The 21,888-nt window shown below is 34.5% G+C and overlaps 7 protein-coding genes and 1 long non-coding RNA gene across 9 annotated transcripts; 1 reads left to right on the plus strand and 7 right to left on the minus strand.

The window, feature by feature from the left end:
• Nucleotides 1–1,849: 1,849 nt before the first annotated feature.
• LOC148176527 (uncharacterized) lies at nt 1,850–2,690 on the minus strand. The gene is made up of 5 exons (XM_088034537.1): nt 2,575–2,690; nt 2,418–2,526; nt 2,225–2,367; nt 2,037–2,167; nt 1,850–1,989 (listed from the first exon to the last, which is right to left on the minus strand). The coding sequence occupies exons 2-5, from the start codon at nt 2,454–2,456 to the stop codon at nt 1,874–1,876; spliced, it is 429 nt and encodes a 142-aa protein (XP_087890663.1). The 5' UTR covers nt 2,457–2,526; nt 2,575–2,690; the 3' UTR covers nt 1,850–1,873.
• A 3,367-nt stretch (nt 2,691–6,057) lies between these two features.
• LOC148176528 (uncharacterized) lies at nt 6,058–7,599 on the plus strand. The gene is made up of 4 exons (XM_088034681.1): nt 6,058–6,553; nt 6,600–6,733; nt 6,782–6,936; nt 6,986–7,599. The coding sequence occupies exons 1-4, from the start codon at nt 6,527–6,529 to the stop codon at nt 7,045–7,047; spliced, it is 378 nt and encodes a 125-aa protein (XP_087890807.1). The 5' UTR covers nt 6,058–6,526; the 3' UTR covers nt 7,048–7,599.
• LOC148176529 (uncharacterized) lies at nt 7,111–7,499 on the minus strand. The gene is made up of 3 exons (XR_015770044.1): nt 7,438–7,499; nt 7,271–7,389; nt 7,111–7,223 (listed from the first exon to the last, which is right to left on the minus strand). It is a non-coding gene; the product is annotated as an uncharacterized LOC148176529 (long non-coding RNA).
• A 29-nt stretch (nt 7,600–7,628) lies between the features above and the next one.
• LOC148176530 (uncharacterized) lies at nt 7,629–11,635 on the minus strand. The gene is made up of 4 exons (XM_088034680.1): nt 11,383–11,635; nt 8,049–8,191; nt 7,849–8,000; nt 7,629–7,803 (listed from the first exon to the last, which is right to left on the minus strand). The coding sequence occupies exons 1-4, from the start codon at nt 11,434–11,436 to the stop codon at nt 7,688–7,690; spliced, it is 465 nt and encodes a 154-aa protein (XP_087890806.1). The 5' UTR covers nt 11,437–11,635; the 3' UTR covers nt 7,629–7,687.
• An 88-nt stretch (nt 11,636–11,723) lies between these two features.
• On the minus strand, nt 11,724–12,605 carry LOC148176531 (uncharacterized). The gene is made up of 5 exons (XM_088034679.1): nt 12,494–12,605; nt 12,333–12,432; nt 12,135–12,286; nt 11,943–12,085; nt 11,724–11,893 (listed from the first exon to the last, which is right to left on the minus strand). The coding sequence occupies exons 2-5, from the start codon at nt 12,384–12,386 to the stop codon at nt 11,757–11,759; spliced, it is 486 nt and encodes a 161-aa protein (XP_087890805.1). The 5' UTR covers nt 12,387–12,432; nt 12,494–12,605; the 3' UTR covers nt 11,724–11,756.
• Nucleotides 12,606–12,764: 159 nt separating this feature from the next.
• LOC148176532 (uncharacterized) lies at nt 12,765–16,300 on the minus strand. Of its 2 annotated transcripts, XM_088034392.1 has the most exons (7): nt 16,213–16,300; nt 16,028–16,167; nt 15,854–15,978; nt 15,700–15,809; nt 15,449–15,633; nt 13,321–13,469; nt 12,765–13,272 (listed from the first exon to the last, which is right to left on the minus strand). In XM_088034392.1, exons 5-7 carry the CDS (start codon nt 15,473–15,475, stop codon nt 13,011–13,013), a joined length of 438 nt encoding a protein of 145 aa, XP_087890518.1. In that variant the 5' UTR covers nt 15,476–15,633; nt 15,700–15,809; nt 15,854–15,978; nt 16,028–16,167; nt 16,213–16,300; the 3' UTR covers nt 12,765–13,010. The 2 variants fall into 2 exon arrangements, with proteins under 2 accessions (XP_087890518.1, XP_087890517.1); XM_088034391.1 differs by having other exon boundaries at nt 15,449–15,809.
• Nucleotides 16,301–16,430: 130 nt separating this feature from the next.
• Nucleotides 16,431–18,305, minus strand: LOC148176533 (uncharacterized). The gene is made up of 4 exons (XM_088034483.1): nt 16,993–18,305; nt 16,800–16,951; nt 16,613–16,752; nt 16,431–16,567 (listed from the first exon to the last, which is right to left on the minus strand). Exons 1-4 carry the CDS (start codon nt 17,035–17,037, stop codon nt 16,431–16,433), a joined length of 474 nt encoding a protein of 157 aa, XP_087890609.1. The 5' UTR covers nt 17,038–18,305.
• Nucleotides 18,306–19,785: 1,480 nt separating this feature from the next.
• Nucleotides 19,786–20,615, minus strand: LOC148176534 (uncharacterized). Its single transcript, XM_088034381.1, has 4 exons — nt 20,505–20,615; nt 20,287–20,444; nt 20,121–20,239; nt 19,786–20,077 (listed from the first exon to the last, which is right to left on the minus strand). The coding sequence occupies exons 1-4, from the start codon at nt 20,562–20,564 to the stop codon at nt 20,010–20,012; spliced, it is 405 nt and encodes a 134-aa protein (XP_087890507.1). The 5' UTR covers nt 20,565–20,615; the 3' UTR covers nt 19,786–20,009.
• Between the last annotated feature and the right edge of the window lie 1,273 nt (nt 20,616–21,888).

Here is a 21,888-nt window from a genome sequence, read left to right on the forward strand (position 1 = left end):
AAGGCCAATTACGCTCTCGTGGAAATATAGCGCTCGGCTTCGCCTGGCGCACAATTTTTCCTCTCGTGCGTAATTGGCTTCTTACCCCACACGTTGCGTAATATACTATTAATCAAATCTTTTATTCTACTACGTTTTCTCTATGAATCCATAGCTATGAGTTTGCCCTCATGTGTTTAAGGACCTTCGTACGCCACATTGCACTATAGAACTTGTTTTGTCTATCTTATGTATATTTCTTGTTCTATTGCATTTTCAATGTTCCCTTTCATTATGAGGAAGCAGCAGCGGCTTCAAGCCAATCATCTTCTGCCGCTGATGTTGAAAGCGATGCTGTGTATCTCCCTCCTGAAGCTGTGTATCTGCAGTGTTCAGTGCAATGACTGTATCTTGTCCCTCTGCTGTTTTATGAGGTGCCTCTTTTAGATTAAGGGTAGCAGTCAGTTGGTCCTACAACACATTTTGATGACATTTCCCGGTGAGGTTGACAACCTTACACTTTTCAAGATCTTTGCTTATTTTTTAGGCCATTGAAACATTTCTGTTCATAACGCAGGTTTTGTGATGTACTTAGCTAGTACCACATGTGAGTGACCTTCCTTCTTCCTCATATTAACTCATAGTAACAATAAGATGAACGAGTTATTCGCCTGAATGCAAGAAGTTCATGTTGGTATTGGGGCTATTGGGATACAAAAGCGATTGAAGACAAATTGGGGGAACATTCTTTAAATTTAGTTCACGGGATTCGTAAACTAACAGGTACAAAATTCCATAACTTTATAAGAATTACTCAAGCGTTCATATACAAAAACCAACTTTAGTATCTCTAGATTATCTCAAAACTATGTCAATGTGGGTTGGATGTTTTCTGCAAAATTGCGCTCAAATACAAGAAACGCAAGTAGTGTGATTTTTGGGTCTTTGGTTTATATTCATACAGTCGCGTCTAAACTGTTTTGGACGTCAAAGTCATTTTGATTGTCAAAGTGTACTGTCACTGGCACAATTGATTGAAATTTGCACGTCAAATTGACAGAATATACCCAAAATAATTTGGCCGCCATTGTATCTTTACTACTGATTTTTACTTTCGTAAATAGATGTGCGAAAACATCATTTAACAGGGTGAGACTTTCATGTGGGGTCGTAGAAAAAATATTGTATAAAACTCGTTGAAAAGTCTTTTTTGCACTCGTGTGATATTTGTACTCGGCTGGGGCTTTGTGAATCTAAATTTCCACTCGTGCGAAATTTGACAGTTTTCGCACTTGTTACGTATAGAATTCCCAGTTTCTTAAGGTTATATTGCTTACGCTATTGTTGTGGAGTCATTCCTCTTTCAATAAGCGAAATTATCCAAACTACCCCCATCATAAATTAAAAATTCTTGCCTGGCTACCTAGTTTACATTGGCTGTTTCCCCGGATTACAGCAGGCCTTTGATTTACAAGCGTCCCCATGGTACAAATTATGGTGGGTGGCACCTCTTAAACAAAGTTAAATAAGTTTATGGAGGCCATATAACCTTATTCCAATGGGAATACAATAAATATCTATTGAATTTGATTGAATTATGCATAAAACGTTGTACAAAGAGCGATTACGCTTTTTGACGAATTGAAGCTCTTCTTCGTCGGGGTTCAACTTTTGTCTGCGGATGTAATTTATCTCTTTCGTAAATAACTATAAAAGTGCGGGAAATTTGAATTTTGATAACATTCAAGTAAAACAAACTTGAAATTTTGTGACTTGATAGACTCTTCATTATTTTTATAACATTTAATTATACTAAACGCGTAAATACATGTTTTATTTCTTTAATTACAAACACTAACTCTGATGGTTGCATAACCGCCGGCGCCGGGCCCCCTTACTTTCTGGACATCGCTTGGTCGTAACTTGGCGGCTTGTCCTCTTTCCTCCCAGGCTGCGTCATAACCCGACTAAAGTTACTCCCATAACTACTTAAACTTGCTCCACAGAGACCTAAAAACCCTCAAAAAATATTACATCAAACTCAACATTTTTACCACTTGTTGATTGAGTAGAACACATCACTATCACATTTCCTTGTTCCTGTCTGCTAATCTGACGTTTGTACCAATAACGTTCCATAATATTCCAAAATAAGAGAACCACCAGAATGATGCCAACCACTACGATTCTGTAACACCAAAAGTTTCGGATCTTCGCAACTTTGTGATTTTAATTTAGACGTTACAAATTAATGTACCAAGCGCAACATCCATCACTGCAACAAAAAGTGTTGTAGCAAAGCACTTCGGTTAGAGTGTGAGTGGAATTCTCAGATTTTGTCTCGACCATGCAGATTCGGGGGGTACGATGGTGGAGGTGAGTCACCATCTAAAACCGTCGTTGTAAAACAGTTTTTTTGTAACAAAATTAGGTCTTACAATTGGTACGATTGGGTGTGAAATAAGTGGGACCAACATTGCAGTTTTTATTGGCAGTCATTTGAAATATCGAATGTAACGATTTTTCGCGGCGCCAGACTGGCGCCCACTGAAAAGTGCGTGAAAAAATCTGGGAATTAAAAAAAATTGTACGTACCTGGAAGAAAACGAAAGATGATTTTTTGTTAGTTTGTTTAGTGGGAAAAGAGCTGTTTTAATGAAAAATCAGAGTGTCACCACAACACATGTATTTTGGTGCATTGACTGGATTTTCTATTGGGGAGACTGCGATTCTGCGTAGAGACAACCGAAATTTCTAACACTTTGTTGAACGTTTTATTTGTAATCGATGAAATTGTTGAAAGCTTTGAATACCGTCATCGATAAAAATATCGAAATGGGGGAATGTAACTATTTGTGGATCAAGAGTGCAAAGATGTGTCTTAAGGACGAAATAATAGATTACTTTGAAGGAGTTATTTTCATGTTTTGATATAAAATTTAAATCTGTTTTCATAATATACTGCAATTTTAATCTGATGAAGATTATAAAAAACACACTTTTTACTATTTATTATTTTTCTTTCACTTTGACACTATTTTTAACCTTTTACATCATAATTTTCACATGTTTGACTGATTTTTAAATTTCCTTGTGCTTTCTGATACTTCTGTTTTCTATTGCTCTGGTCTTTAGGTTTACACTATTTTTCTTCTTTTTTTTGTTACATTTTAAAGTTTTCTGTTTTATTCTTACGTTTTGCTTCTACCCGTTTTTTTGTCTACTTTTCTATATCTGTATCTGTATTAAATTTTATTTTGCTATTATAATTTTTTTATCTGTGCTCTTTCAATGCTGTTTTCTGTACAGTTAGCAGCAACAGAAATGAGCTCATGGGCGGGATTTCCTGAGATGTACTTAAAGTAAATAAATTTGCGGAGACGAAGAAATTTCGAAACTTTTTTGTTAAAAACCTTACTAGTGATATTTGTGAGGTTTCGTTTCAATGTTGCTTAATTTGTAATTGCACACTATGTTTTTTACACAGCCGTGGATTCGTAAACGTCGATTTTGCAATCACGATTAACGATTGGCAAGTACCGGAAATTTCAAACCAACTTTGTTGTATAAGGTGTTTATTAATTTGTTATTGTTTCTATCATTAAGGGTGGCTATAAAAAGTCTAAGGAATTTGTAGTAAATCAAAAACTTGGACAGAAAACCATAACTGAAACGTCGTTGGCGTAACAGATATTTAAAATAATTTTTAATATAGTTGTATTTACTATGAAAACAAAGCGGAAACTAGTGCATGAATGAATTTCAGAGCCACACTTGATGCTAGAAACAACTTGTACATTGTTTTGTTTAAGAAGAATTGCGTCTGACTTTGTTTGTTCTTTCTTAGTTAGAGCTTTCATTTTGATTTTCTGGGTTTTTTATTTGTTTGTCTTTTTATAGCGCCCAAATTTATTTCTACATTGTACGCTGGCTTTTAACAAAATCGCAACTAGTTTTCATCTAGACACTAACAGTTTAAAAAAATTAATCAAAATTCTAATACTGCTGGTGACAGTTTTTATGAGTTTGACATAACCTAATTCATGAAAGCCCACAGTTACATAGCTAAAAAGTCGTTAACACACTCTTACTTGATTGTGTACTATTTCTTAATTTAATCTTTCCATTCTTGCCTTTGTACTTTTTTCTTTAAGCTTTTAGGTTTCATTTTGTTTTATCCTGTTCTTATTTTTTTCATTTCTTTGTAAGTAGATTTTAGCGTTTCGTGCTCTAGTCATTTTGTTTTTTTTTTGCAATAGATTTATGTTTTCCATTTTTTTTTATGTTTATAATTTTCTTTAATTGCGAAACAATAAATAAAATGTAACGAGTGAACGTGTTTTTGTTATCCAAATTTAGCACTTTTTTGAAATTTTGGCACAACTTTCAACGATATTTTTGGCTATTTTTTTAGCTTTATATTTTGGATAAATTCATATTTTGTTTCAGCTCTTAAGAACAATTTTTCTGCGTTTTTACACAATTTTCAGTTTTATTTTTTTATTTGCTTATTGTTTCTGTGTCATTTTAGTGTTTTGTTCTTTAATTTTCTATTTGTATTGTTTAGTTTTATGCATTTTTTAACTACTTTTTGGTGCAATTTTAATTTTCATATTAGTTTTTATATGACTAATACAGGGTTTCTATAAAAGAATATAACATCAGGGTGCTCTGTAAAACAAAACCCATAACCACAATTAGCCACTTACCTCAAATGGTGAACACATTTTTTTTGTCAAATTTTGAAGTTAAATATTTTATTTAGAGATAAATTATAAAAATAAAATGTTATAAGAAGGGCGTCAATTTCTGAGCTTCAAATTAACGGCATCTGACACAAAGTGGAGACAATAGTCATTGTCAAACTTTGACAATTGAAGCTTCTTATTTTACTTACTAGAACTCATGTAACCAACAAGCGGCACATTTTCACTAAGTTTTAACGCCAACTACTATGTTATATTCTTTTATTGAATGTTGTATGTTTTACTTTGGTTATTCAAAATTTTGACCTTTTTTATTTTGTTTCTCTTACCTTGTTTTTTTCTACTTTTGTTTTGCTTTATGTTTATTTTGAATAGTTTGTTTAATTGTGTAATACGACTTTTACGCTGAAACGCTAATTTTACAAAAACAACATTATTACAGGGTCGTACTCATTGCGAAAAATTAATTTGTTTGAAATAAATTGGGCCCTCAAAAAGGCCGATCTTTATTTTGATTGGTTTGGAAGATGATTTTTTCCGAATCGCTTTGTGGATCAAACTGAAATTTTAATTAGAAACCAAATTATGAAAAAGTTATCTAAAATAATCACGAAAAATGATCAAATGCTTTCCATTGGACGATCCAATTCAGTTTAATCTTTTGAAAAAAAAAACGGTTTTTAAAACTTTAGGTTAATCACACTGCTGAAGAAACCACTGACAAAGAAATAAAAAAAATGTAACTCAAAATAATTTAAATTTGAACAATTTTACACTGTAAAACTCACATTTTTCTACCACGATTAATGTTAAACTGACTGTAACTCCGATAATGACTTTTTTTGCCACTTGTTTATTAGCGTTTTTATTCCCAACTTTTCGATAGCCTGGACTGAACTTGACAATGAACTGTTCTACCCTAATAGACCTCAGTGGCGCCCACGAGTTTCTGCAGAAAACTTTAATCAATTTTTTCTCGGAAACGCGAAATTTGGTCATTATGTCAAACTGCGTTGTCTGATATTGGGGTTAAAATCTTTGCACTTTATTCAGGTACACGCTGTATGTAATTTCCATTTATTTTTGTCTCTGTCCTGTCACTATTTTTACCACCTGTCTGTACACACTTTAAATTCTCTAGTTTTTAAATTAATTCATTTTTGTTTCAAGTTTCGTCGGTTTATTGTTCTATTTCTTAGTTTTTCACTTTTCATTTCTTTACTGTATTTTTTATTTTTTTGTATATCTTCACTTTTATATTGCTTCTATTTTTGTGCTGTTTTATATTGTTTTGTTTATTTGTATTTTAGACAGTGTATTTAACTTTTGATTTAAAGATCGGGAAAATTTGAAGACTAGCAGTCTCAAAATTTGAACAACTTAGAACCTGAGAAGGGTTCAAATAGTGCATTAAAATTTAAGAATCTGAGAGCCAATGATAGGAAATCCTTTAGATTTTATACAGTTGTGTTTATAAACGGTTTCTGATCAAAGATAACTGTGGAATTTATTTCGCCGCCTTGACGTGATATTGAACCGAAGTATGTTAAATTTCATTGCAAACGTTACTAGGTCAGTTGCTGTTTTCTCAAATCTTCATCGAAAATCATTTGTAAACACCCTGTATATTCGTTTTTTCTATAACCTTTTATATTTACGGTTTTTTTTTTGGTTTTTGACTCAACCCTTTAATATTTTTAAACAACACCCTGTATATCTAGCTTCCCGTCCTTAAAAATCAATTCAAGTCATGCTTGCTACCAACTTGACGCCCACAATTTTTGTCTGCATTAAAACCTTTTCAATCTCTCGTGAATGAGCTCCCCAAATGTCACCCTTTAATGTCTTTGTGCAGCTTCATTATTATGGTAAGTGTGGATTCTCCTAATCTAAAATTAATTGCCTCTCTTTTAGACCATTCTAGATCTTTCTTCTACGAGGTGTTCCATAAAAATAAAGCACGAGAACTATAAGAACTACACGTATAAAACGATTCACTGTTATTCTTTTTGTTGTACTGAAGACTGTTGTCCTTGGTACATCACCCTGTACAATCCTCAGAGTTCTTAATACAAAAATTTAGTTCTTTTTTTTAGATCGCTGTACGCATCGTTTGTGATCATTGTCATCTCAATTTGGTTTTTCACTGTCGAATGTTTGCAATGTTGGAGAAAACACGCACGCAGTATGAGTAGACATGACGGATCACAGGAGGCTATGCTAATGGCGTCTATCACCGACATTTATAACAGTTACGGGTGACTCTAATAAGAAAACTCAGTCTTAACTTTTTATTGTAGGGAGCCAGAATTATGGTACCACCGACCACATGGGACCGCCGCCCCCATACAACGGATTTTGATTCAAATTTGGCGCCAATCGAACTCAATTCGACATGGCGGTGCCTAATATACATCACAAGTTATCACAGATTGCTTATCTTAGCCGTTGCTTCTTCGTATGACGGAAGGCCATTTGAAGAAAAGTCATGACTGTCATATTCAGGGGGTGGCGACGAGCTCGCGTTTGTGTAAATCACTAGAAAACGGAAGTGATTTGGGGGAATTTGTTTGGGGGGTACAAACCAATGTCTTGGTTGAGACGTCTTCGGCAGGTTCTGGTGGCGAAGCAACAACAGATATAGATAAAGACGATGACTGCTGCTATGACTATGAGGGCTATACCGGCGATGAAAGATCCAATTCTGAAAATTTGGGATACTGCCTGTAATTACTAATTAATTTATAATTACACTGCTTTGATCATGTTGCCTACATTGTTGTCCACAGAACACCTGTAGCTGATTACTGCGCTTCAGAGAGACGGCCACGTGGCGATCTATTGATTATTTTGAACTACGCACATGCGCACTTTGAATTATAAAATTGGCGCCAATTTTTGAATTATCCCACACCACTAAAACCACGTGTTTTAAATAAAAAATCAGAGTTTTAAAGTTTGTATTTTCGAATTGAATTGAATTGACATTGGTGGATGACTAGCTAATTTCTGCCCATCTGCGTGGCTTCTTCGTAAGTTGGAAGATCTTCTTCTTCTTCAGGCGGTGGATAAGAAGGCACTGTACTTCCGTAGTTCTGAAGGGCATCTCTTGAAGCGTCTGAAATGTTAAATTTACAAAGATCTCTCTATATCATAACCTTACGTGTGGACGTATTTGATGACGTCATCAGGATGTCCTGTTGGGACTCGTTGGTCACGGTCGTGTGTGACATGTCTCTGCAGTACTTGTGCCAACATTTTTCTATGGCAGTCCAGAGTAGTACGAATCCAAGAAAAATAAGAGTGGCTATGCATCTGGAAAAGTCGATCAAAAATTTTGGATTGAATTATAGGGTGGTTTACAAGTTGATGTACCAAGGGCAACAGCCATTTTTGCAGCACCAAGAATCGTAACAAACAACTTCTTTATATATGTGGTGAGGGGGGATGGAAATGTTCTGTAGTTCGACCAAGCAGATTTTCATGGACTTTGTTCGAGAATACGTCTGGAAAGAAGTAGTTTTTAATTATTTAATCACAAAAATTTAAAAAAAAAACGTAAATTTTGTTAAATTTTGATACACATAGTTGCTTCAATTACCATTGATTACTATCATTGAATTGGTTGGAAAATTGTAGCTTGTAATGATGTGTCACACTTCACATTTAAAACAATATTTTTTAGTGGTACCAGTAGTACCAACATGTAAAAGTAGCGTACAATTATTAGTATGGCACAACTTTCAAGTCACATTTATAAAAAAAACTTAATTATACGTACGTTATTAGTACTAGCTAGAAGTGACATAAACGTAGCGATAACCATTGGCTTAGTTAGAAAATTGTAGCGTGAAAGGATGTTTTACACTTCCCATTTAAAGCAACATTTTATGGTAGTACCAGTGGTACCAACATTGGAAAGTGATGTACAACTATTGATTGTAAGTGTGACCCATACCATCAATTTAAAATTGACCAACAGTCTTAACCATGACAATAACAATTTAATTTAACGTTATTAGTCATCTACTTTGCATAAGTTATTAGTACCATCTTAAAGTAACGTAAGGCAACCGATAATCTATCGATCAGTTTTAACAAATTTAATATAAGATTTAACATTTTAGCGTGAAATGCAGTGACATTTTTTAGCGGTACCAGCAGTACCAACATTTAAAAGTAGCGTAGAAGTACACGTAGGACCCTCACTTTTTAAGCTACAATAACAAAAATTAGTTACGACATTTTAGCGTAAAATGTTACCCTTCCGTTTTATAGCACCATTTTGTAATAGTACTAGTGGTACTCACATTCAAAAGTCTATAAAGTATAAAAAATAAAGTAAATAAAGTAAAATAAATCTATAAGTGTGACTCAAACTTTCAAGCTACGATTGTCTAACAAAGGTAACTATGGCCAAAAAAATATTTTACCTTATTTGTCAAATCTAGTTCAATCTACTTACGCTTGGGGCACGTTATTAGTGCTAACTTAATGACAAAAGGTAAGTTAACCAAATAATTTATTAGTTGGAAAATTTTAACGTGAAATGGTGTGCTTTTGAAACTACATTTTATTGTGGTACCGACAGTACCAATATGTAAAAGTAACGTAAAATTATGAGTATGGGCCAACTTTTAAGCTGCATTTGTCTGAAAAACTAATATGGTGTTAAAAAGTCAGTTTTAGTCAAACTGGAATTCTTTTGGTGCACTTTATTAGTACTATCCTAAAGTAACAAAAGCAAAATAACATTCAATCGTTTAGATAGAAAATTTTGGCGTGAAATGATGTGTCATGCTTCCTATTTATAGAACGTTTTATAGTGGTACCAGTGGTACCAACATTGAAAAGTGATGTCAAACTATAAGTGTGATCTATACTTTCTAGGTAAAATTGCCCAACGGACTTCACAATAACAATACAAAATTATTTTAACGTTATTCGTCAAATCTACTTGCTGTAAGTTCTTAGTACCATCTTAAAGTAAGCGAACCAATGACCAATCTATTAGTTTTTAATAAATTTAGCATAACATTTATCAATTTTAGCGTGAAACGAAGTCACACTTTACATTTGGAACATTTTATAGTGGTACCAATAGTACCAACATTCAAAAGTAGTTTACAACTATAAGTAGAGCTTTTTCTTTTAAGCGATAATAAACCAACCGATTAGTTTAAATTTTATCGTGAAATAATGTATCTCAGTTTCGTTTTACAGCTACATTTTATAGTGGTACCGGTGGTACCAACATTCAAGAGTGGGTAAAACTATAAGTGTGGCGCATACTTTCAAGTTAAAATTGTCTAACCTACATAACCATGACAATAAAAAATGTCGGTATTCGTACTTGTTGAAGTTATTAGTACCATCTTAAAGTAATGTAAGCGAAGCAATAACAAATCGATTAGCTTTTAATACATTTAATAAACAAGTTTAGTGTAAAACAATGTGTTATTTATGAAATAATGTGTTACACTTCCTGATTAGAGCAACATTTTATAGTGGTACCAGTTGATCCAAATTTGAAAGAAGAGTAAAACTGTAAGTGTTACCTAAACTTTCAGGCTAAAATTGTCGAACAAACTTATCTATAATAATAAATAAACAATTTAACGTTACTTGTCACATTTTAATACACTTAGTGCTCATTATTCCTGTATTCTTAACATAACAAAAGCGAATGAGAAATTAGTCAGTTAGTTAGAAAATTTGTACAGTGAAATGACGTGTCACAATTAAAAATGGCGAACAACCATACTTTCAAACTACAATCGTTCCACAAACTTTACTACGTGGATAAAAATTGAATTTAACTTGTTTGTTAAATTTAAAATTAGGTACTTGGTACACATTGTTGGTACCATCTCAAGCTAAAAAAAACGGGGCATTGAATAATTTGCTGGAAATGCTGGATTTGCTGGAAAATTTAGAACTACTTTTCATTGTGGTACTAGTGGTACCAACAGTTAGAAATGGCGGAAAACTGTAAGTGTGATTTTCAGGCTATAATAGTCGTAGAAATTGAACCATTAGAATGAGAGATTCGTTCGTCAGAGAGATTCGAACGTCATTTGTCAAATTTAAATTCAGTTTTTACACCTAATTAGTACTACAAGGTGTTTATAAATGTTTCTAGCAACAAGGGTGGCCATGAAATGTCAAATAAATTTGCCGCTCGTTACTAATGTGGGTTTAGATTTTTCAACTGACATTTGTAGTTAAGCTCAATCATTGAACAAAGTTAGTTTTGAAAACAAACTGTTCAAGTTGTGGTTTAAAGCCCGAAAATCTAAAATTTTGACACAAAACCGTAATTGAAAAGTCGTAGACGTAAGCGACATTTGAAATAATTGTGAACATAGTTATATTCACTATGAAAACAAAGCGGCAAAATAACGCATGACAGGAATTTCAAAGCCCCCCTTGAAGCTAGATACATTTATAAACACCTTGTATATTAAATGCGAAGCAATAAACAGTCGAGTAATTAGAAGATTTTATAAGGACAAAGCACTAACATTTCCAAGTCGCATAAAATTGTGGATGAAATCCAATTTCGGTTCATATTCAGGGTTCTAAATAAAGTCAGCCATTTTAATATCACATTGAACATTTGGCGCCACACTGTCTATCTTATTATTATCACTCTAATGGGATTTTTAAGGAAAATTGAGAAGAAATCAGATCTTACCAAACCCGGAAGATTCAGAAGCAAGAGGAACACATCTAAGAGAAACAAAATCATTTGAGACGTTTTTTCCTTTTGTCTTGTCCAAAAGCGCCAGAATGGCGGCTAACCCAACAACACCAAAAACACTACATTTAACATAAAAACCTCATTTTATTGCAGTTTTTAATTTTAAAACAATCTATCGAGATGTAAAAATAGACTTCGAAGAGCACAGCACGTGTCTTTCATCATCATTGATTTGATCCCCATCGGGGATTCTGCGCATTTTGCGTCGAACGCACTTTTAAAAAAGTTGTTTTTACGCAAGATAATTTATTTTTTGAACTTTACACATTTATTAGCAATATTATTGTCAATTTTTCTTTCATTTTGTTTTATTCCATTCTGGGCATATGAACCGCCTCTTCGTAAGTTGGCGGTCGTTCTTCATCCTTTCTGCTTCTCCAAGTTGGCAGTACTGTATCACTATCCACATTGGTGCCATAATTCTGAATCCTTTCTCTGGAAGTCCCTAAAAACAATCATAAGAACTTTTCTTAAAAGACTCTGAATTGAACCACCACGTGACGTATTTACAGACATCAAGATGTCTTCTTGTGACTCGTTTCTGGTTTCTGGCTCAGGCGCGCAATATTTCCTCCAGCAAGCTATAGCCACTTTCAAAATAAGGATGAAGAGCACCAAAACGAACACAATGGTGAACCTGCGATGGTAAAATTACCGATGAGGAAAAAATAGTGGTTAAAACTTACATACTGTTGTACCATGGACAACATCCATTTTTGCAACACCCTGTATCATAACAAACTATTTCTTTTTGCGTGGGTAGAAGGACGGAGTTATTCTGCGACCACTCCACCACTTGGCAGATTTTCCGACTTTTGTGGTGGTGCCGAGTTCGAGCCTACAGAGGACAATCACAACTTTACATAAGACACCTGAAAACTTACTAAAACAGGAAAAGGAAATGGAAAGAAGAAAAAAGCAGCAACGAAGACAGACATTTCAGGGCTGTTTTTGTCGCCCTTCGTGGCGCCAGACTGGCGGCGACTAAAACAAGAGGAAAGAGAGCGAAAGTTGGTCGAAAGCAAACAGTTGACACAAAACTCACCTGAAATTAACAAAATTTTGGATTTTTTAACATCAAACCAAGTTTCCTGAGGTGTTTCTGTTTGAAATTGCGTCAACAGCACAGCACGTGGACTTAACCACCATTGATTCGTTTCGGGGCGCGATTCTGCGCGACGAAGTTCGGATTTGATGTGAGGAAGGGCGCCACGTGGTCTCCTATAGTCACGTGACTTTTCCGCCATTGGCTCTTTCAAATTTATGGTACCACGTGGCAGCGCGATTTGAAACGTCATTGGTTGAGGCTCTGTAATGGTTCAACAAGTAACCAAACAAAATGTCATGTGATTGGATCATCCTACTTTAAAATATCACGTGATTGGTTCATGAAATATCACATGGTTGGTACGACCTCACGGGAAAATTGAGAGAATGATTGTGGGGTTGACTTCTCCCACAAATCGTTCTTTGTGTCTCAAGTAGATAAAGTTAGATAAAGCAAACGAGAAAAGAACCGCTCATATTTTATTGTTGCATTGAGGCACTGCAGTTCAAAAAAGTCACTTAAGCTTAATCGCTTCTTCGTAAGGAGGCGGACTCTCCCCACTCGATATGCGAAGAGGCGTCACGTGATCTACGGTCCCGTAACCGTGTCGATTCGGGATTGGCTCATTTGAATTTGTGGTGTCACGTGCTAAAGGAAATAGTGCTATCATTGGTTGGGTTTCCGTTTCAGACACGCCCTTGCAGAACATCTCCCATACTCTTTCCATGATCACCCAGCAGATGATGAAAAATACAACGACTAAGAAGACGGTGATTCTATAAAGGAAAATTGTAATTTTTGTGGGGAAAAAGGGAGAAAGTTACACAGTGAGGTACCAGGGGCAACAGCCATCGTGACAACAGGAGTTGTAGCAGTCGAAGTGTTGGTAGGTGTAGTTGGAGGTGGAGGAGAAATTCTCTTCTAGTACCATGCAAACGGTGGGTTTTCGCTCATGGGACGAGCGGGCGAAGAACTGAAAAATATAGGAATTTAATTAGTTTAATGTGATATCTTACGAATTCTAAATCAGAATAGTTGTAGCAAAATTATATATTAACGTCTTATAGTGGTACCGGTGGTACCAACATTTTTGAAGAACTTTAAAATTATAAGTGTACCCTATATTTTTAAGTCACATTTGTTGAACAAACTTGACTGTGATAATATATGTTAAATTGTAACATTCTTTATGATTGTTATAACAACAATATAAACGTGACAAAAACGAATGTGTAACCAATCGCTTAGTTGGAATTTTTTAACGTAAAATGCGGTGTCACACTTTATATTTAAAACAACATGTTGTAATGGTACCAGTGGTACCAACATTTAAAATGGCGAAAATCTATAAGTGTGGCGCGTACTTTTAGGCTTCGATCGTCAAACAAACTAAATTATGATAATTAAAAAATTGATTGTTCTTTGTTAAATTCTAATCCTATTTATTACTCATTGTTACTTCAATCTTAACGTGATAAAAGCGAATAATTGACCAATCGCTTAGTTAGAAAATTTTGACGTAAAATAAGGTGTCACACTGTACATTTATAAGAAGTTTTTATAATGGTACCGGTGGTACCAACATCTAAAAATTGTCGAAATCTTTAAGTGCTACGTATTTTTTTAAGTCAAAATTGCCGAATAAACTAAAATATAATAATAAAAAATTGTTTTAACGTTATTTTTAAAATTTGCTTGATGGGGTTTATTACTACAATCCCAATGTGACAAAAACGAAAAAGTGACCAATCGGTTAGATCGAAAATTTTAATGTGAAATGAGGTGTCACACTTTATATTTAAAATAAGTTTTTATTATAGTACCCATGGTACCAACATTTAAAAATGACGGAAATCTATGTGTGACACAAACACACTTTTAAACCAAAATTGTCACAATCTTGACATAACAATATCGAATGTGTAACCAGTCGGTTAGTTTGATATGAAATGTGGTGTCACACTTTACATTTATAATAATTTTTTTAGTGGTACCGGTGGTACCAACATTAAAAAATGCCGGAAAATTATAAGTGTGACCCATACTTTCTAGCCAAAATTGGCGAAATAACTTAACTATGATATTAAAAAATTTATGCAGTGTCATTTGTTAAATTCTATTCTTTTTTATGCTTTTTTTACAATATTGACGTAACAAAACTGAATGTGTGACTAATTGGTTAGTTAGAAAATTATGACGTGCAGTAAGGTGTCACGTTTTACATTGAAAACAACCTTTATAGTGGTACCGGTGGTGCCAACATTTAAAAATACCGGAAAACTATAAGTGTGACACATACTTTTATACCAAAATTGTCGAACAAACCCAACTGTGTCAATAAAAAAAATTAATATGTGATTTCTCAAATTATATTTTTTTTCGTGCCTATTATTACAATCTGCACATAACAAAGTCGAATGTGTAACTAGTCGGTTAGTTAGAAAATTTTGATGTGAAATGTTGTGTCACACTTTACATTTATAATAATTTTAATAGTGGTACCGGTGGTACCAACATTAGAAAATGACGGAAAATTATAAGTGTGACCCATACTTTCTAGCCAAAACTGGCGAAATAACTTAACTATGATATTAAAAAATTAATGCAGTGTCATTTGTTAAATTCTATTCTTTTTTATGCTTTTTTTCTACAATATTGACGTAACAAAAATGAATGTGTGACTAATTGGTTAGTTAGAAAATTATGGCGTAAAATGAGGTGTCACACTTTACATTGAAAACAACCTTTTATAGTGGTACCAGTGGTACTAACATTTAAACATGGCGGAAAACTATAAGTGTGACCCATACTTTCGCGCTTAAATTGTCGAACGAATTTTAATATCACAATAAAAAATCCAAATGTTGGAGTTGGAGAAAAAATTACCTTCTAGAAACTGATAAAACCGTGCGATGGACTAAACGGCATGAATCGATGGACCTCTCAACTTACGGGTAAAAAAGCGACGTTCAGCAGCATCGAATTCCTTCTTCGGCGGCGCCAAAGTGGCGGCGACCGACTCGTTAAAGTAAAGATGAGGACGTTTTAGTTTGAATATTGCGGACGGACTACACGTGGTTTTGCAGCATTGATCAAGAGCTGGAGACGAGGCGATTCTGCGTAGCTTTTGCCTTCGTCTAGGTAAACAACAAAGAAGAAGGAATCTGTAATTTGAATTTTTTGTTATAACGAAACGTGTCTACTTTTTAAATCAAAGTCTTCTATTTTGGAACCACGTGGGCTAACATTAACGTGGGCAGAATATGCAGGGTCACCTGACTGCTGTTGGTACCGTAAGTGTGACTCCTGGTACCTAAAAAAAATTTAAAAAAGTGACGGAAATTAGTACAAACGGACTTGTGGGGGTCATTAAAATGACTTCTTGGGGGTGCGTCTGTTTGTACTTCTGGAGGAACAACCAGCACTCGATGCCCAGCAACCAGAAAGAGGCAAGAATTATTATCAAGGCGATGTAGACAAATCTAAAATTGTACAAAAGCTATCAAAAAGTAAAGAACTGTAATGACTTACAGGGTGATGTACCAAGTGCAACAACCCTCAGTACAACAAAAGGAGTAACAATGGACTGTCTTAAACGTGTGATTGGTGACAGACTGGAACTTGATGACGCACTGTGAGGACATTGAGGACGCCGAAAATTTAAGGAAATTCTAAAAAAAGAAAAAACATTGTATGAAGTAAAAAGCGTTACTTACTAGGATGAAATAGAAGCAAGAAGCACGTGAGATCATTACGGTTTTTCGCGTTGGCACACATCGCGAAGTTAGGCGCCGTTCTGCCGTCTACGAACGATCGATTACGGAAAAGAACGCAAAGGGGGAATCCGGCTCAAACAGACCAAAAACAATAAAGAGGAATCCGGTTCTAATAGACCAAAAACAAGTAAAAATTGATTTATTCATAAAGTTACACATTACTGATTCATGACTTCTTCGTACGATGGCACCCTGTTGGAGGGTTGGGGTAGGAACACCGCAACGTTATACGACGGGGGTGGGCTTGTGAAAATCTGCACGTTGTTACTTCCAGTTTGAAACCGCACTACGTCATCTAAAAACAAACTTAAATTCCCTGAAATTACTGTCTTAGTATTACCAGAATTATTGTTGCGTCCGCCATTGCTCCATCCACCATTGTTGTAAAAACTGCTCGTGTTTTCCCGGTAGACATCCCAACACGCCTTGCAACACGTGATGAAACAAATTAAGACGACCACGGAGAATATAGCGAGTGGTCTGAAAAAAACACGTTACTTTGGGAAGGGTGTGGAGGTGCAAACCACCCTGTATACCACAAAACGGAGCAACATCCATCGTCGCAACAATATGAACTCTCGGAACAATTCCGTAAGGTGTAGTATCTAGGGGATGCATTTCTTTGGGTGGTGACTTCCCTCACTAGGCAGTTGTGGAATTCTGGCGCCACCGGCGGCGGCTACAACTAATTTAAGTCGAATTTGAATAGTTGGTACTCACCAGGAGTGATAAGATTAAGGGGGCGAAGTTAAGGGCACTGGTCATTTTTCATTGTCTTGGGGTAGTTGGTGAAGCCGTGGTGGTATTGCCACTGTCACTTTCATTCTTCGAGTGGTTTATTTCGTTATAAAGGGACGTTTTACGACTTTTGGTTGGGGCGCCGGGTTGGCGGCGATAATATTGCAGAAAAAATCAATTTGGGGAAATGTGGAAAATACTTGTCGAAGGGGATGCAAAATCCATTGGTAAAATTGATATTTTATTATGGGGACGGGGGTGACAAAGTTTAAGGGTGGCCTTTATTTCAGGAATAATTAAAATCGGAGTGGGAGGTGATAAAACAACGAAGTGTGAAGCGGAGGTCAGGGGCGGCTTCAGGAGCATTCATCTCCCATTTTTAATCAGGTAAGGGCAGAAAATGTACGACAAGGCAAAAATAATGGATAATTTGCAAAAAAAATCAAAAATATTAATGTCAAAATTCGTATGACTTTTTATTACTAAAAATTACAATTTGCGCACCTAATTGAAAAGTTAGCACGTGACCCGTGCGTAAAGTTTTTACCCACGGTTTAGACGGAACAAGACGCAATGACGCGCGGCTACTGGCGGCAGTCATTCGAACTCACACGACTCTGGACAAACGGGCGTGCGCGGACATCGATTTGCTGTCAAATTTTATGGGCCGTGGCGTTTTCATTTTTGATTAAAGAGTGGTAAATATTTATTAAAGAAGTTGGACTCTATAGTGTATGTAAGATTTAGCAACGCCAGTCACAAAAAACTTTTCTATAATAATTTTCAAAATTTTTGGTCATCTATAAAATAAAAATTTCTAAAAATGTAGTTTTTTGGAGTCTAAGATTTTCAAATTTAGCACGATTGGTTAACAAGTCAAAAACACTAGACCCTCTAAATTTCAATGTTTTAGGGAAAAAGCTGTCGAAATTACGGAAATGCGCTGGTTTCTGCTTTATTTCAAAATGAAAATTTTTAAAATTTTGTTTTTTGGTCTGAAATTTTGAAATGTCGACCAATTGATAAACAAGTTGAAAATAGCAAAATAACGAATTTATAAAAATTCAGTTTCTTGCTCTAAAATTTTGGAATTTGGAACAATTTATAAGCTAGACGAAAGTAGTAAAACCCCTAAGTTTTATTGTTTTGGGGTTAAAACTCGCAAAGTTACGGAGTTTTATAGAAAGTTTCCACCACTTTTTAGGGTCTATTTCAAAATGTAAATTTGTAAAAATGCAGTTTTTTGGTCAAAAATTTTGAAATTCATAACAGTTTTTAAACAAGTTAAACATAGCAAAAACCTCAAAATTTTACTAAAATGAAAACTGCCAAAGGTGCTAAATTTAATAAAAATTTTTGATTCTTCAAATTGAGAATTCAACTCACCATAGATTCGACCAATTAGAGACATTTATTTTTTCAAATAAACTAATCACAGCAAACTTTTTTTGGAAATTTTCACTAGTGAAATTTTCAGTGAGAATTTAACTCGCAAAGTTACGGAATTTAATATAGTGGACTTTTCGGTTCGTCGTCTAAATTAGAATTTCTAAAAATCCAGTTTTGCCTAAAATTTTGATAATTTAAACAGTTGATAAACAAATCAAAAATTCCAATCTTTTAAAATTTTATTGTTTTCGGATGAAAACTGGCAAAGGTACGGAATTCAATAGAAATTTTTGATTTGTTTTCAAAATGAGAATTTCTAAAAAATAAGTTTCTTGTTCTAAAATTTTCAAATTCTGCACGGTTGATAAACAAGTCAAAAGTTCTAAATCCTCCAAATGCCAATGCTTTAGGGTAAAAATTGGCATGGTTACGGACTGTTTTATAGAAAGTGGTGGAAATTTCTGGCTTATTTCAAAATAGGACTCAAAAAAATCAGTATCTTGATCTAAAATTTTGGACTTTATATCAGTTGATAAACAAGTCGAAAAGAGCAAAACTTGTAAATTTTACTGTTTTAGGGTGAAAACTGGCAAAGATACGAAATTTAATAGAAATTTTTGGTCCGTCTTTAAAATAAAAGTTTGTAATAATTTAGTTTTTTTTGCAAACGCTCTATTGTCAAGAAAAAAGTTTCACTTATACGCTTTTTTAAGTAAAATAGAGTAATTTTCTATTGTTTGCAAAAAAAATTGTATATGCCATTCAGAGCAGAAATGATTTTGTATGTTAGCCTGTTAATGCCTCGTTCACAAAGCTTTATTTTTTAAAAGAAATTTATTGGATCAATTCTTGGTATTGACGAAAATGATCAAAAATACAATTTATTCCCAAAGACCAAATTTCGTTAAAAAATGCTACCATCAACAGAGCGATGATTAAACTAGAGTTTAAAATATGCTGACGCGCGTTTCGATAATCAGAGCAAAATTTGGTGTTTGAGAATAAATTGTATTTTTGATAATTACAATTTTTTAATTTATCACAATTGATGAACAAGGCAAAATTACGAAATTCTCGAAATTTCACAGTTTTAGGGTTAAAACTAGCAAGGTTACGGAGTTTTATAGAAACTGGTGGAAAATTTTGGTATATGTATTTCCCAACAAGAATTTCTAAAAATTTAGTTTTTGGTCTAAAATTTTGAAATTTAGAACAGTTGATTAACCAATCTCTAAATTTTATTGTCTATCTTGAAAACGAAAGTTTCTAAAAATTCAGTTTCTTGCTCTAAAATTTTCAAATTTAGGACGTTTCATAAACAAGCAAAATTACTAAATCCTTCAAACTTCACTGTTTTAGCGTTACAAAAACAAGAAATTTGACGAATTTGATGAATTACTTAAATTTTATTAAACACTCGTAGGTATTTAAGGACATTTTTGCTCTTATTTGTACTAACACACTCCTTAACTTACGAAATACACAATAAACAAGTCAAGACAGTTGGCAACACCGTAAAATTTTCCGCTCTGCGAACTATCTAATACGTCACTGCACTCAACATACAGCGCGTCTCATTTTATAGATGCACCTCTTCCAATCTCTCCAAACTACCCATTCTCTTCTTCTCCACCAATAACTCGCAACTCCTGGCAAGTTTCGTCCAACTTCTTCAAACCTAAAACGACCGCCATTACAAGACCTCATCACTTTCTACTAACCTTCGTTCATTTCTGTCTTTCTACATCTATTTGTTAGTAGGTGCCACTTTCTTTTGAACCACGCTTCTGTGTAGATTATCGTAAAAAGTAAAGTTATCACAGAGCAGACTAGAAAGACTCTAAGAAAAGAAGCACAATGAGAAGAAAAGACAGTTTTTGTAATTACTTCACGTAGGTTGAAGTCGGGTTGTTCACAGGGCTGTCGCAACACCCTGTAGGACAGCACTTTTGGTACTTTGACGTGCATGTGACGTTGTGAACGTTCCACTCGTCACGAACTAAACATGTTTTGATTTTCTTTCGGGATTGGAAGAAGCGGAGGCTCTGGAAGAAACAAGAAGTAATTATGGTTATTATTATTATTATTGTTTAAACTGAATTTACCATTGTTGCAGTGATATTTAAGATAACAAGTAACAATGCATAAAATTTATTTAGGGACATGTTTCAATGTTGATAAGATGAAGACTGAGAATGCTTTCCTAGTTTGGTTCTTATCGCTTATCACCAGACCTTTTGAGAGTTCAAGTAGTATCAGTTGTTTATATACATCGATGGATTAGTGCATTCTATTTAAAAATCAATTGCTTGGCCTGGATTTTGGGAGGTGATAAGAGATAGTGAAAACTGATGGGGCGGAAAATTTGGTGCCCGTACTCTCTGAAGCGGATTTCTCTAAAAATTTTGATGATTTCGTGCAGACTTCTGCTGTTTTCTTGCAATTCAGCCGTTGAATCTTGATAAAAATTGGTGATTTTGTAGATTTCGATTTTTTCTTTGCCAATTCAAGCCAGAAAACAGCAAAAATCAGCGAGATATCGTCGTTTTGCATCGAAATGAGCGGATTTCTCTAAGAATTTTGATGATTTCGTGCAGATTTCTGCAGTTTTCTTGCAATTCAGCCGTTGAATCTTGATAAAATTTGATGATTTTGTAGATTTCGATTTCTTCTTTGCGAATTCAAGCCAGAAAACAGCAAAAATCAGCGACAAATCGTCGTTGTGCATCGAAATAAGCGGATTTCTCTAAGAATTTTGATGATTTTGTTCAGCTTCGCTGTTTGTTTGCAATTCGGTCGATGAATCTTGATAAAATTTGGTAATTTCTAGATTTCGAGCTCTTTTTTGCGAATTTAAACCAGAAAACAGCAAAAATCAGCTAGAAATCGTCGTTTTACATCGAAATAAGCGGATTTCTTTAAAAATTTTGATAATTTCGTGCAGATTTCTGCCGTTTTCTGGCAATTCAGCCGTTGAATCTTGATAAAATTTGATGATTTTATAGATTTCGATTTCTTCTTTGCGAATTCAAGCCAGAAAACAGGAAAAATCAGCTAGAAATCGTCGTTTTGCATAGCGGATTTTTCTAAGAATTTTGATGATTTCGTGCAGAAGAAGAGTCATCAGATCTGCCTTCTACACCTTTTCTTGAGTTCCCAGAACCACTGTTATTAACAAGACCAGCGCCGAAGGAGTTATGCTATAAGCATTTGGCGAGAGTGCTGTACCTCTTTTGGTAAACTGCTTTTATATAATTACACTAATCAACAAATTTTGGACTGGAACAACAAATTTGTGTCCTAAATATCAATTCGAAAATTGTTTTGCTTTGTCAGGTCAGGACTCAGAGATATTAATAAACAATTTTTTTCCCTCTAATGTCAAATGGAATCATCCCATTTGGTTTCGTAAGTATGTCAAGAACTTTAGACAAAATGTTCAATGGGATTTGATTACTAATTAGACAACTAGCAATACTGCAATATTGT

This window comes from Gnatocerus cornutus, chromosome 4 (assembly GCF_029298725.1).
Source record: "Gnatocerus cornutus isolate USDA-ARS CGAHR chromosome 4, icGnaCorn1.1, whole genome shotgun sequence".
NCBI lineage: Eukaryota > Metazoa > Arthropoda > Insecta > Coleoptera > Tenebrionidae > Gnatocerus > Gnatocerus cornutus.